Below are 15124 nucleotides of genomic sequence, written 5' to 3'. Positions count from 1 at the left end.
CCACGTGAGTATAATGCGCTGCTCTCTGCTCACTAACATACCATGGCAGCCAGGACTTCAGTAGCTTGACTCCTGGCTGCCATGGTAACCGATCGGAGCCCCAGCATTACACTGCTGGGGCTCCGATCGGAACTGCAAACTGCCACCAATGATGGGGGAGAGGAGGGGGACCCTGTGGCCACTGCCACCAATGATTAATACTGGGGAGGGAGGGAGGGGGGGTTTGCGTTACCAGAGGGGACATATCAGAGGCTGGGGGAGAAGATCAGAGGCTGGGGAAGGGGGGAAGATCAGAGGCTGGGGGAGAAGATCAGAGGCTGGGGAAGGGGGACAGATCAGAGGCTGGGGAGAAGATCAGAGGCTGGGGAAGGGGGGCAGATCAGAGGCTGGGGGGGGCAGATCAGAGGCTGGGGGGGGCAGATCAGAGGCTGGGGGGGCAGATCAGAGGCTGGGGGGGGGGCAGATCAGAGGCTGGGGGGGGGGGCAGATCAGAGGCTGGGGGGGGGCAGATCAGAGGCTGGGGGGGGGCAGATCAGAGGCTGGGGGGGGCAGATCAGAGGCTGGGGGGGGCAGATCAGAGGCTGGGGGGGGGGGGCAGATCAGAGGCTGGGGGGGGGGCAGATCAGAGGCTGGGGGGGGGGGCAGATCAGAGGCTGGGGGGGGCAGATCAGAGGCTGGGGGGGGGCAGATCAGAGGCTGGGGGGGGCAGATCAGAGGCTGGGGGGGGGCAGATCAGAGGCTGGGGGCAGATCAGAGGCTGGGGGGCAGATAAGAGGCTGGGGGAGCACATGAGAGGCTGGCGCCATGGTCAGCTCCCTGCTGTTGTGTGCACTATGAGCAGGGAGAGTGCAAAGTCCTATTCACCCTAATAGAGCTCTATTAGGGTGAATATGACAAGGGTTCTAGCCCTTAAGGAGGCCAATAGTTAATAAATAAAAAGTAAAAAAAAAAAAAAAAAAAAATTTAAACACCCCCCCCCCCCCAAATATAGAAAACAATATATCGCAATATATATCGCATATCGCACATGCTTAAAATTATATCGCAATATAGATTTTAGGCCATATCGCCCACCCCTATATAGGCCCATTTTCTATTTCATGGCATGCAGTGGCTTTTGGCAAGTTCTTTCATTATTGCAGACCACCCCTTTAATAGTCTTTGCTCATGTAAAGCTCTCAGAAGTTTGGCCCTTAGCAGTATATACCACAGTATATACAGAGGCAGAGGAATCCGTGCATCCCCTCCATCTGCTGCAGATAACGTGCTCCTCTAGACCCCAGGAATCGCTGCACTTTTTAAAATACATTTTAGCTTACAGTATTTTCATGGTGTAAAATGGACTAATTTTTCATTTTTTTCCCCCCTTTGTGCATGTTCTATTCCATTACTCTTCCCAATGAGTGTGGCAAACAAATCATGAAAATATCTCTCATACAGCGCTGATGAAGAGAAGGTCTTATCCGCTAATCTTTCTTGCGTTATGTTTCCATAAATCCATGGTGCCTGTCAGAGATCCCCCAGCTGTCCCACATATCGTAGCTCACGTCCACAAGCCAAGCAGCTTTGCAGCAATAAGCGCGCCCCCCCCCAATATGGATGGATTGCAATACAGGGCATAATTTGCAAGCCATAAAGAGAGCAGCTCATCCTTAGGAATGGAGTAATTTATGCTGTGTCAGATGGGGCGCAGGGCAGATACTCCTCATGTATTATTTATCAGTGCTAATAGCAGGGGCTGCTTACAAGGCAAAGCTTGGAATTTACATCCAGATTTAAGTCCATCTTAATCTGACTCAAACAGAATGGGTTTTATACCCCACAGCTTTTGGTTAGTAGTAAAGTTAATGTCCACCCGAAAATACAGTTCTGATTATTTGTATAGCAAGTGGGTTTGGCACTGCATCATTTTACTATCTTTATAGTGGGCGGTAGGGCGTTTATCCAGGACACCTTTCCAGACAGGCTGCCTTATTGTGAAAAAACTTGTTTGGAAATGACCGTCTCATTCTGGCCATTGTCATGTCATAGACTGTCTGTCTACCAGTGTGTACGGAGTTTAGTAAGTACAGGAGTGAGAGGCACAAGATCGAGAGAGGGGGCGGTGTGCATGAGGCGGTGTGAACGAATGAGTCTGCAGCGGGGAGAGACAGGGAAGCAGTACTATCTGTCCCCACATTATTTACAGGGGGAGACAGTACCATCTGTGCCCACATTATTTACAGGGGGAGACAGTACCATCTGTGCCCACATTATTTACAGGGGGAGACAGTACCATCTGTCCCCACATTATTTACAGGGGAGACAGTACCATCTGTGCCCACATTATTTACAGGGGGAGACAGTACCATCTGTGCCCACATTATTTACAGGGGGAGACAGTGCCATCTGTGCCCACATTATTTACAGGGGGGGAGACAGTACCATCTGTGCCCACATCATTTACAGGGGGGGAGACAGTACCATCTGTGCCCACATCATTTACAGGGGGGGAGACAGTACCATCTGTGCCCACATCATTTACAGGGGGGGAGACAGTACCATCTGTGCCCACATCATTTACAGGGGGGGAGACAGTACCATCTGTGCCCACATCATTTACAGGGGGGGAGACAGTACCATCTGTGCCCACATCATTTACAGGGGGGGAGACAGTACCATCTGTGCCCACATCATTTACAGGGGGGGAGACAGTACCATAGAAATGAATGGAGGGCGGCCTTGCATGTGCGGTGCACTCTCCTTCACAACCCCTTCTGAGTATAGAAAAAAAAAATATAGCTTTATATGTATAAATTACACATTTTACAGAATGTTTTCCCACAGAACTATACATTAATCAGCTTCTCCTCCACTGCATTTTGTGGTAACGGGTCCTCTTAAAAAAAAAAAAAAATAATAATAATAAAAAAAAAAACCACAAGCTGCACAACCCCTTTAATGAAGGCCACTTTTCAGTACTGTGTGTTACGGGCACTTCTGAGGTTTTATTATAAAGCTTTTAAAAGGTAAGCTATTATTTCTTGGCATAGACATCACACAGATGCCAAGTCTCTACACCTGGGGCCTGACAAATACTTTATTTATCCCCGAACTCCTCCCTTTCTGAATTTGGCAGCAGAAGCTGATGTTCTATCCAGCGTTCCCACTAAGCTGAGAGAGAAAGGGGTTAAAGGGGTATTCCCATCACAGACAGTGCAGGCATATCTCTAGGATATGCCCCCATTGTCTCATAGGTGCAGGTCCTACCGCTGGGACCTACACCGAGAACGGAGTGGGGAAGGTGGTGGAGGGCGCGCCGGCAGAAAATAGCAGAGTCGGCCCCATAGAAATGAATGGGAGCGCTCCCATTCACTTGTATGGGGAGAGCGCTTGGCAGTGGGAAACCCGGGGTCCTCCAGCCTCCACTCTCCCCGCCACGTACTCGGTGTGGGACCCGCACTTATCAGACAATAGGGGCATATCCTAGTGATATTTCCCTATTGTCTGAGATGGGAATACTTCTTTAAGTGGTGAATAGGAGCACCCTGCTATTTATTACCCAGCTTGTACCTCCAGCCCAGGCACTATAGCCAAATTTATGGAGCAAATATTTCATGAAAACAGATGTATTGAGGAAACGCGTCGGTATTGCTTGAGACGGAGTGTGATCAGTTTTTGCTGCTGTCCTCTACGTACACTGCTTCTACAGTAGTGTACAGTGTAGTATATGGCAGGTGAAAAAAATCCATCCATTTCAGTGGGGCTGTAAAAGATGCCACAGCATACCGTGTACTGTCCTCATCTGTAGTTCCACTTCGCGACCCGCAAAAAAAGATAGAACATGTCCTATTCTTGTCAATTTTGCGGACAAGGATAGGACATTTCTTTTGAAGTGAAAAAGCAAATCCGGTCATGTGAATAAGTCCTTAGGCAGTAAATGTTCATGCGGTGGATTTTCCATGCAGATTCTGGCACGTATTCCACACCTGAAAAGCCAAGTCTGTTCCACCTCCCATTGATCCTCAGTGGAAATCTGTGCTGGTGCTCACAGAGCCGCACGTTTTATTTCTGCACTGATTTATAAACCGCACACCGGACCATTCATTTTAATGTGTGAATTCACACATCCGTGTTTTACCACGGTCCGTGTATTTAGCACGGATACATGCTCTATTTTGTAACACGAATGTAACACTGACACACAGAATGCAAAAAACGGACACACGGATACATCACAGGCAGCTTCACAGGTGCATTACTGACCACCGTTTCACGGATTTAGGCCTCTTTCACACGGCCGTTTTTGTTTTTTTCCGTTTTGCGGGCCGATTTTTTTGTGTTCCGTATGCGGTCCATTCATTTCAATGGTTCCGCAAAAAAAAACGTAATGTACTCCGTTTGCATTCCGTTTCCGTTTTTCCATTCCGTTTAAAGATAGAACATGTCCTATCATTGCCCGCAAATCACGTTCCGTGTCTCCATTCAAGTCAATAGGTCCGCAAAAAAAAAAAGGAACACATACGTAAATGCATCCGTATGTCTTGCGTATCCATTCCATTTTTTGCGGAGCAATCTATTGAAAATGTTATGCCCAACCCAATTTTTTCTATGAAATTACTGTATACTGTATATGCCATATGGAAAAACGAAATGGAAATAAAAAAAGGAACAACGGATCCGTTTAAAACGGACCGCAAAACACTGAAAAAGCCATACGGTTGTGTGAAAGAGGCCTTAAGCTCAGACACGGAGGTGTGAGGTTTTACTTTAGGGTCCATTCACACGTCCGTAAGTGTTTTGCGGATCTGCAAAACACGGACACCTGCAATGTGCGATCCGCAATTTGCGGACCGCACATCACAGACACTATAATAGAAAATGCCTTTTCTGGTCCGCAAGTGCGGACAAGAATAGGACATGTTCTATTTTTTTCATATCGAAATTGCGGATCCTGAAAAAACGGATGCGGATCCCAAAAATGTGGATGCGGATGAAGGAAATGTGGATTTGTATCCATTCTAGCCCCATTGAAAGTGAATGGGTCCGCAAATTGCAGACATGTGAATGGACCCTTATTGTGAGCCAAAACATAAAAAAAAAGCCTCATGCAGACGTCTGTGTTTCACGGACGTGTGCTGTACGTGTTCTCCACGGACAGCACACAACCCCATTCATTTTAACCACCTCCGGACCGCCTAACGCAGATGTGCGGTCCGGAGGTGGCAGCCCTGCGCACGACGACGCATATACGCGTCATCTCGCGAGGGCCGGGATTTCCTGTGAACGCGCGCACACAGGCGCGCGCGCTCACAGGAACGGAAGGTAAGCGAGTGGATCTCCAGCCTGCCAGCGGCGATCACTCGCTGGCAGGCTGGAGATCCGAATTTTTTAACCCCTAACAGGTATATTAGACGCTGTTTTCATAACAGCGTCTAATATACCTCCTACCTGGTCCTCTGGTGGTCCCTTTTGTTAGGATCGACCACCAGAGGACTCAGGTAGGTCAGTACAGTCGCACCAAACACCACACTACACTACCCCCCCCCCCCGTCACTTATTAACCCCTTATAAACCCCTGATCACCCCATATAAACTCCCTGATCACCCCCTGTCATTGATCACCCCCCTGTCATTGATCACCGCCCTGTCATTGATCACCGCCCTGTCAGGCTCCGTTCAGACGTCCGTATGATTTTTACGGATCCACGGATACATGGATCGGATCCGCAAAAAGCATACGGACGTCTGAATGGAGCCTTACAGGGGGGTGATCAATGACAGGCGGGTGATCACCCATATACACTCCCTGATCACCCCCTGTCATTGATCACCCCCGTCATTGATCACCCCCCTGTAAGGCACCATTCAGACGTCCGCATGATTTTTACGGATCCATGGATACATGGATCGGATCCGCAAAACACATGCGGACGTCTGAATGGAGCCTTACAGGGGGTGATCAATGACAGGCGGGTGATCACCCATATAGCACTCCCTGATCACTCCCCTGTCATTGATAACCCCCCTGTAAGGCTCCATTCAGACGTCCGCATGCATTTTGTGGATCCGATCCATGTATCCATGGATCCGTAAAAAATCATGCGGATGTCTGAATGGAGCCTTACAGGGAGGGTGATCAGTGACAGGGGGTGATCAGCCTGATTACCCTGATCACCCCCTGTCATTGATAACCCCCCTGTAAGGCTCCATTCAGACGTCCGCATGCGTTCTGTGGATCCGATCCATGGATCCGTAAAAAATCATGCGGATGTCTGAATGGAGCCTGACAGGGGGGTGATCAATGACAGGGGGGTGATCAGGGAGTCTATATGGGTGATCACCCCCCTGTCATTGATCACCCCCCCCCCCCCCCTGGTAAGGCTCCATTCAGACATTTTTTTTTGGCACAAGTTAGCGGAAATTTTTGTTTGTTTTTGTTTTTTCTTACAAAGTCTCATATTCCACTAACTTGTGTCAAAAAATAAAATCTCACATGAACTCGCCATACCCCTCACGGAATCCAAATGCGTAAACATTTTTAGACATTTATATTCCAGACTTCTTCTCACGCTTTAGGGCCCCTAAAAAGCCAGGGCAGTATAAATACCCCACATGTGACCCCATTTCGGAAAGAAGACACCCCAAGGTATTCCGTGAAGGGCACATTGAGTCCATGAAAGATTGAAATTTTTGTCCTAAGTTAGCGGAAAGTGAGACTTTGTGAGAAAAAAAACAAAAAAAAATCAATATCCGCTAACTTATGCAAAAAAAAAAAAAATTCGAGGAACTCGCCATGCCCCTCACGGAATACCTTGGGGTGTCTTCTTTCCAAAATGGGGTCACTTGTGGGGTATTTATACTGCCCTGGCAATTTAGGGGCCCAAATGTGTGAGAAGAACTTTGCAATCAAAATGTGTAAAAAATGCCCTGCAAAATCCGAAAGGTGCACTTTGGAATATGTGCCCCTTTGCCCACCTTGGCAGCAAAAAAGTGTGACACATCTGGTATCGCCGTACTCAGGAGAAGTTGGGCAATGTGTTTTGGGGTGTCATTTTACATATACCCATGCTGGGTGAGAGAAATATCTTGGTCAAATGCCAACTTTGTATAAAAAAAAAGGGAAAAGTTGTCTTTTGCCAAGATATTTCTCTCACCCAGCATGGGTATATGTAAAATGACACCCCAAAACACATTCCCCAACTTCTCCTGAGTACGACGATACCAGATGTGTGACACTTTTTTGCTGCCAAGGTGGGCAAAGGGGCACATATTCCAAAGTGCACCTTTCGGATTTCACCGGTCATTTTTTACACATTTTGATTGCAAGGTACTTCTCACACATTTGGGCCCCTAAATTGCCAGGGCAGTATAACTACGCCACAAGTGACCCCATTTTGGAAAGAAGACACCCCAAGGTATTCTGTGAGGGGCATGGTGAGTTCCTAAAATTTTTTATTTTTTGTCGCAAGTTAGTGGAATATGAGACTTTGTAAGAAAAAAATAAAATAAAAAAATCATCATCATTTTCCGCTAACTTGTGACAAAAAATAAAAAGTTCTATGAACTCACTATGCCCATCAGCGAATACCTTAGGGTGTCTACTTTCCGAAATGGGGTTATTTGTGGGGGTTTTCTACTGTCTGGGCATTGTAGAACCTCAGGAATCATGACAGGTGCTCAGAAAGTCAGAGCCTGCTTCAAAAAGCGGAAATTCACATTTTTGTACCATAGTTTGTAAATGCTATAACTTTTACCCAAACCATTTTTTTTTTTTGCCCAAACATTTTTTTTTTATCAAAGACATGTAGAACAATAAATTTGGTGAAAAATTTATATACGGATGTCGTTTTTTTTGCAAAATTTTACAGCTGAAAGTGAAAAATGTCATTTTTTTGCAAAAAAATCGTTACATTTTGATTAATAACAAAAAAAGTAAAAATGCCAGCAGCAATGAAATACCACCAAACGAAAGCTCCATTAGTGAGAAGAAAAGGAGGTAAAATTCATTTGTATGGTAAGTTGCATGACCGAGCGATAAACGGTGAAAGTAGTGTAGTGCCGAAGTGTAAAAAGTGCTCTGGTCATGAAGGGGGTTTCACCTAGCGGGGCTGAAGTGGTTAATGTGTGTATTCAGACATCAGTGTATTAGCACGGTCCGTGGGTCTGTGTTTTTAGCACAGATGCATGCTCTATTTTTGTCCATCACGTCCATTATAGTCTATGGTCCGTGAAAACCACAGATGCCATTCGTGTTGCATCCGTGTTTCACAGAAGAGATGCTTTGAAAATTATTTTTCAGCTGTTCAGTGTCAGTGAAACACAGAAGCAACACTGACAGCAAAAAAGAGACACGCGGATCCTTCACGGATGCATCACTGACCACCTACTCACGGATTTGAGCACGGACACTGACGTGTGAATGAGGCTTAGGCCTCATGCACACGACCGTGTTTTTTTTTTAAGGTCTGCAAAAACGGGGTCCGCTGGTGCGTGATCCGTGACCGTTTTTTCGTCCGTGGGTCTTCCTTGTTTTTTGGAGGATCCACGGACATGAAAAATGAAAAAAAAATCTAAGTCAAGTTTGCCATTGAAATGATAGGAAAAAACGGCCACGGATCACGGACACGGATGACAATCTTGTGTGCATCCGTGATTTTTCACGGACCCATTGACTTGAATGGGTCCGTGAACCGTTGGCCGTGAAAAAAATAGGACAGGTCCTATTTTTTTCGCGGCCAGGAAACACGGATCACGGATGCGGCTGCCAAACGGTGCATTTTCCGATTTTTCCACGGACCCATTGAAAGTCAATGGGTCTGTGAAAAAAAAAACCGGCACAACGGCCACGGATGCACACAACGGTCATGTGCATGAGGCCTTAACCGATGGAAATAACTGAAGTGTGAACTCGGCCTAACTGGGCCAGTAAATCTACCCTTAACGCTGGGTTCACACCTGAGCGTTTTACAGCGCGTTCCTACGCGCTGTAAAACGCACAACAGGCAAGAACCAATGATTCCCTATGGGAAGGGTTCACACCTGGGCGTTTTACAGCGCGTACGATCGCGCTGTAAAACGCCCGACGCTCAAACAAGTACAGGAGCTTTTTTTTGGCGCGTTTGACGCGTGTTTGGGCCATAGACTCTTTGGACAACACTGCTGTCAATCACCCAAACGCGCGTTCACTATTAAAAAAAACGCGCATTAAAACGCGCATAGAAACGGGCGTTTGAGAAACGCCTAGGTGTGAACCCAGTGTAATAGTATACGCTCTGTTCACAGTGCATTTACAGAGGTTGCCATAAATGTCTGATCGTTGCGGGTTCCATCTCTGGGGCTTCTCCTATCTCAAGAATGGGGTCCCACAGTGAATGGAGAGGACACTGAACATGCCCCGCTTTCTCTATTCACTGCTTTGGGGCCTCCGCCAATAGCGGAGCGTGGTCGCTCAGCTATTTTTCATACATTTTGCATATGCCATAAATGTCTAGATGGGACAAAACCTTCAAGCTTTACTTTTCCATATGTCTGAAAAATTTCCCAATGTATGTGCCAAACGTATCCTTCCAACATGTGCAACTGTGAGCTACCAAAGTAGAAAACTATTACCGCACAGTGGTATACGGTATAGAGAGGGTACAGCGGGCGCCTGTTCCAGCACAGGACCCTGTTCACATCTTTGGACCAATTTGGTGAATGAACTGGCACTTGGCGATGGCACTTGTAAGAGCTTCATATGTAGATTGTTTTAACTATTTTGTCAGTTTTAAGATAATAATGAATAATCTCTTCTGCTTCTATTCCATGGAAAAGCACGGGTCACGTCTTCTGGTTATAAGTATAGGCTAGCTCACTCCTTACAGCCTTCTCATATTTTTTTCCCCCATCAGATCTGATGCCCTTCCAGTTCCTTCTTTATCTCGCCTTCTCTCTCCTCAGATGACATTTTTTAAACTGGATAAGATAACATCAGCCTTTCTATCATGTTTTCTGTATATTTTAGTTTTCAAATGATTCATCCAGTTGTTACTTTTATGTGAAGTTGTTTCCTTTCGTTATGTTTACCTTTTTATATTTCACAATTGTTTTGCTATATTGTAGCTGTTTTATCTACATTTCGTTTGTTTTCTTTTATAATATAGCTAATAGATGCTTTACGCTCTTCAGTGCACTATGTTACACTTTAATAACTACCCTTTTGACGACGGGCAGTGCAGGTCCTCAGTCTTTTGACTTTTTTTTTTGCCTAGCTGCAAATGAGGGGAGTTAAGAGCTACCAGAGCGCCCAGTGCCAAGAACTGGTTATTAGTAACTCTCTGCTCTTAGCTGGGGTCAGAGGAAGCTAAAATACCGGCTATTAACCCTTTTGATTATTTCGCGGTGCATACCATGCATGATCAAAGTGGACTCCCTCCACGATTGTGTTACCAGGCTCAGTCAGCCCTGAGGACCTATGAAGGACACCAGGGTTGCCTGCTGTTAGGGCACACTAGTGTTACCCGAACAGCTGCCTGTGTCATACACACACAGTATAGTATATTAGCATGTTTACTAATACATTATAAATCTGAAATAAAGTAATGAAATAGTAATCCCATAATGGGATTTTTTTTAAATATTGTATAAATAATGTGCTTAAAAAAAATTATCGCACCCCCCCCCCCCCCCAAAAAAAATAGCCATTTAATGTAAAATACATTTTGTTGTGCACACATTAAACACATAAAATACTCCTAATTAGGTATTTACACAAATGTAATAACCTGAAGATTTAAAATTCTGATTTCATGTGAGACGTGGATCGCGTACAAATAAGACGCCCAAAAATCATAATTTTTTTTTCCTATAATTTCCGCAGCATGAAAAATAATGTCAATGATTTATATGTACCCCCGAACAACAGCAATAAGTAATAACATTTACCCAACATAAAACAAGGCCTCAGACAGCCACGTCAATAAAAAAAAAAAAATGTTACGGCTGCCGAAATGGAGAGAAGAAAAAAGGCAAAAAGTTTTGCCGGTCATTTCCGGCCTAATCATTAGGGGCACGGCCGCGCGGTCAGGTTATGTGATGGAGTTTTGGAAGCCAAAACCAGGAACAAATTAAAAAAAGAGAAATAGTATCTATCCTTTTATACTTTTTATTTTTTTCTCCGCAGTTTTGGCTTCCAAAACTGCATCAGGAAACCTGATGGTGCGGCCACTTTCACACTGGTGATGTCGCTGGATCCGGCAGGTTCAGCAAAAAACACTTCCATTGCTGATAATAAAACCGTCTGCATCCGTTATGAACGGATCTGGTTGTATTATCTTTAACATGGCCAAGACGGATCCGTCATGAACTCCATTGAAAGTCAGTGGGGGACAGATCCAGTATCGATTTGTGTCCGAGAAATTGGATCCGTCCGCATTGACTTGCGTTGTGGATCATGCTCCGCCTCCCAGGACTGAAAGCAAACCGCAGCGTACGGTATGAGAACAGAACGCAAAGCATTTTGGAGCATTCTGTTTTGTTCAGTTACATTTTGTCACAAGTAACAATGAATGGGGACAAAACTGAAGCGTTTTTTCCCCGGTATTGAGACCCTAAGACAAATCTCAATACCGTAAAATATTTAATGCTAGTGTGAAAGTGGCCTAAGGAGTTAAGGGGGCAGCAATAAATGGGGATGTATGTTATTTATATTATGTAGTATATTCTCTTTCTATAAAGAGCATAGCTGTGACCTTCCGTCTATGGACTGGTGGGCATTTGTGACACGCGACGTGCATCAGAGCCCATTTGCAGTGATCCCGGGGTGGTGGATTCATGCAGTTGGGTGAGGTCTGTGGTGTCAGGGCTGAATACCCCGGCAGCGCAGTTTCTCCTTTGTTACAGGGCTGTTTCTGTGTGTATCTAAAGCAATGCTTAGGTGCTTAGTAGCACATATGGGAGTTGTCTCTGTGAAAATAACTACATTCACTGCGTTACTGGAGGAATTTTCTTTCCAAGAACTGGCAGAGCAGCAGTGTGGAGCGGCACCCCCTCCCAATACGAGATACGTGGCATACACAGCCATTCTGCCCAATTAGAGATGACACAGAAATGAAGCTGCGGCGGCGTGCTCCCCCACCAGACCTCAGAAACCTGCTAATTGGACATTCTTAGAAGGTCGGTGAGGGATTCTTACGAGTTTCAAGGAATTCTGTTCAATTTTTTTTATTTTTTTTTATTATTTTTTTTGCCATGTTGCACATAATGCATGTCTTTAAATAATATATATTTATACTTTGTGTTATAGTTTCACCTCCTCCTCCTCCTAGACTTTGGGAGACTTGTACATTTCCAGTGCATTGATTTAATATTTAGTCTGCTGCTAGGAAAGGGTTGTGCCCCATTTCTACTTTATTGAGCTTGTGGTTACACCCAGTCTCAGCCCTGTGTACACTCCAGGCTATCTGCATTGATCTCTGTACAGTGTCCTGTGTCCGTACACCTCCAGCTGGATTTTTTATTTTTTTTCCTTGATGCTCAGACATGGGTGAGACGACTTGATTCGCTTGTTCTGCTTGATGAGTGCGTTGTGGTTCACAGACCATCTCGTATCCATTTCCTGCTGAGGCCTCCTCAGAGTGGCCAGGGTGCGATCTTACGTGTCAGTAACGCGCTCTCAGGCTTCTGTCTGGTTATTCTCGGTATTACCCTGTATGATACCTGTGCTTCTGGTTCCCAGGCTCTCATTTAACAGTACACGGTTTTATTTTCAGGGTGTGGATTCTGGATTCGTTCCGAGCGTTCAGGACTTTGATAAGAAGCTTGCCGAGTCGGACGCTTATCTTCAGATCTTAATAGATCAGATAAAGGTAAGTTAACCTCTTGCACCACTAGTAATGGCTCATTTACACGGCTCAGCTTTCATATGAATGTTTGTGCCCGATAATCTGCCCCTGTAAAGTGCCGCAGCTCTTATTTCATGCGGACACCTCCATCATTGTTTCTAGGCAGCAGAACAACCCTATGCTACCCAGAAAGAACAACTCTGTATGAGGATGAGAGATGGCATCGCTCGTCCTCATACAGTGGAGGGGATTGCTGCCTGTAAATGAGGCTCCTCACCTTTACTGACAAGCAGGCAATTGTCAGGACTGAACACTTCCTTCCGATAATTATCTGTGCAGTGTAAGCGCCTTAACCCCTTTTATTTTTATCTGTTGTTTCCATCATATTTTGCACTACTGTTGTTTTCACTAATGGCTGATGCAGTCGACTTCTGGTCTTGATCGTGGTTAAAGGAGCCCATACACCTGGAATAGCTGTCGGCGAAAAAATTTGTTTCGCTGACCGCTTTCTCTCCCGACTGCCCATCACGACACCCTGCGGCAGTGATTACCATAGTACACAAGGATATAGCAGCACCCTGCAGGCTCTAACATATATGCAAACATGGAATATTTCTCCATTATAAGTGATCGCCCCTAAGCCATCTTGGTGATCTAAACCCACCCATTTCTTCTGTAACTCTGGTTGCCCTTCTCTACGCTTTCTACAGCTTTGTGCACAGGGGATGTGCAAAGTCAGAAACTTATACTTTTATGGGGGGGGGGGGGTCCCCCACCATCAGTCACGAGAATGGGGGTCTCAAGTGCCCACCATATGAATGGAGCGGCAGGTCATGCAGGTCTGCTGCATTCATTCATGCTCTCCATTCATTTTCCATGGGACTGCTAACTTCGCACAACCCCTTTTAAATTGGTCAACAACTCCCAGCGCTGACTGATGCAATCCCTTTTGCCGTGTCGTTCGTCAGCTTCAGGTTTGCACAAGAGGTTAATGCTGTCAAATCTGATGTCAAATATACCTTGCATCCCCGTTTTCTTTTTTTTGTGGTCTGGTCGTTTTCAGCAAGGAAACATATTTTTTAATTTAATTTGTGGCCGCGTGATAATGGCGTTTGCCAGTGACCTCAGCTCTTATACTTTAGAGCTGCACCTGTGCAAGCGCTGGAATAGCACGTGATCTGCATCTCTGTCATCCTGAAGTGAATCCCCCACAGGCGCCCGCCATCTTTATTCTGATGCGTGCTCATGAGGACACCAGCGACACGTTCAGTCTCATAAATGGCAGGGGTGTTCTGGGCCTTGAGTTTGTCCGCATGTAGCACAACTCTATCCCTGTTTCTAGCACAAGGTCAGATTCTAGGCGTTTTTGGAGAAGCTGAAGGTTTAACTGCAGCCATAATGTTCTGAGCGGAGCGCTAAAACCCTGGGCTCAGTCTTTAGCAGTCGGTCTCATCATCGAGGCCGGTAGAGCTGGAGACCGGCAAACTGTGCAGAAAGCTGGGTTCTCTGGCCGTGATTTTACCCCTTCACTTGTAGGTAAGTATGTGGCCTAACACTTGGAGAGAATTTATCCCATATAGACATCTACGTTTTTTTCAGATCTGATGCTGTTTGGGGCATTAAGGGGTCTCCCCCGCCGTGAGAACATGAAGTGCCTCCATTACCAGAGTGAAGGGAGCGGCGGCCACACATTTGCATCGCTACTTTGAACCCTGTAGGACTGCCGAAGAAAAGCGGTGTACAGCACTTGGCAGTCTCCGGCAGTCCCATAGAGTTGAACAGAGCAGCAGTACACATGCGTGGCCACTACGCACTTCACTCCGGGGACCGTGGTACCTCATTTGTCTGATCAGCGGGGGTCCCAGCAGTCAGACCACCACCAATTAGACACTTATCCCCTATCCCTGTGATGGCTAACATCTGGCGCTCCAGCTATGGTAAAACTACGCCCAAGATGTACACTTGCTTGGCTGTTCTTGGAACTTTATAGAAGGGAATAGAGCATGCTGGGAGTCGTAGTTGCACCACAGCTGGAGTGCAGAATATTAGCCTTCACTGCCCTATCCTGTGGATGGGGGATAAGTTCTTACGGTGGGACAACCCATTTAAAGGGGTTGTCTCATCTAAGACATTGGTGGTAAATGGCTAGGTACAGGTCCTACCTCTAGGACCCACACCAGAACGTGACCCCCGAAGCGAGCAGTCGCACATGCACGGCGACCCTCCATTCATTTCTGTGGGATTTTTAAAAATAGCCTTGCCAGTGCATGAGCAGTGCGCTCTCCTTCACTTTCGGGAGCCTGTTTTGGATAAAGATCCAT

The 15124-nt window shown here is 46.0% G+C and overlaps 1 protein-coding gene across 6 annotated transcripts in view; it reads left to right on the top strand.

The window, feature by feature from the left end:
* OSBPL9 (oxysterol binding protein like 9) overlaps window positions 1–15124 on the top strand; it is a 104201-nt gene that overhangs the window by 46864 nt on the left and 42213 nt on the right. For all 6 annotated transcript variants that reach the window (XM_044300491.1, XM_044300489.1, XM_044300490.1 and 3 more), the window contains one exon: window positions 12732–12827. In XM_044300491.1, coding sequence (XP_044156426.1) covers window positions 12732–12827 — 96 coding nt within the window. The remainder of the gene's footprint in view (window positions 1–12731; window positions 12828–15124) is intronic.

The sequence above is a fragment of the Bufo gargarizans genome, chromosome 7 (assembly GCF_014858855.1).
Source record: "Bufo gargarizans isolate SCDJY-AF-19 chromosome 7, ASM1485885v1, whole genome shotgun sequence".
NCBI classification, from domain to species: Eukaryota; Metazoa; Chordata; class Amphibia; order Anura; family Bufonidae; genus Bufo; species Bufo gargarizans.
Note: the sequence above shows the minus strand (reverse complement) of the source record. Positions and strands in the feature narration are given on the sequence as shown.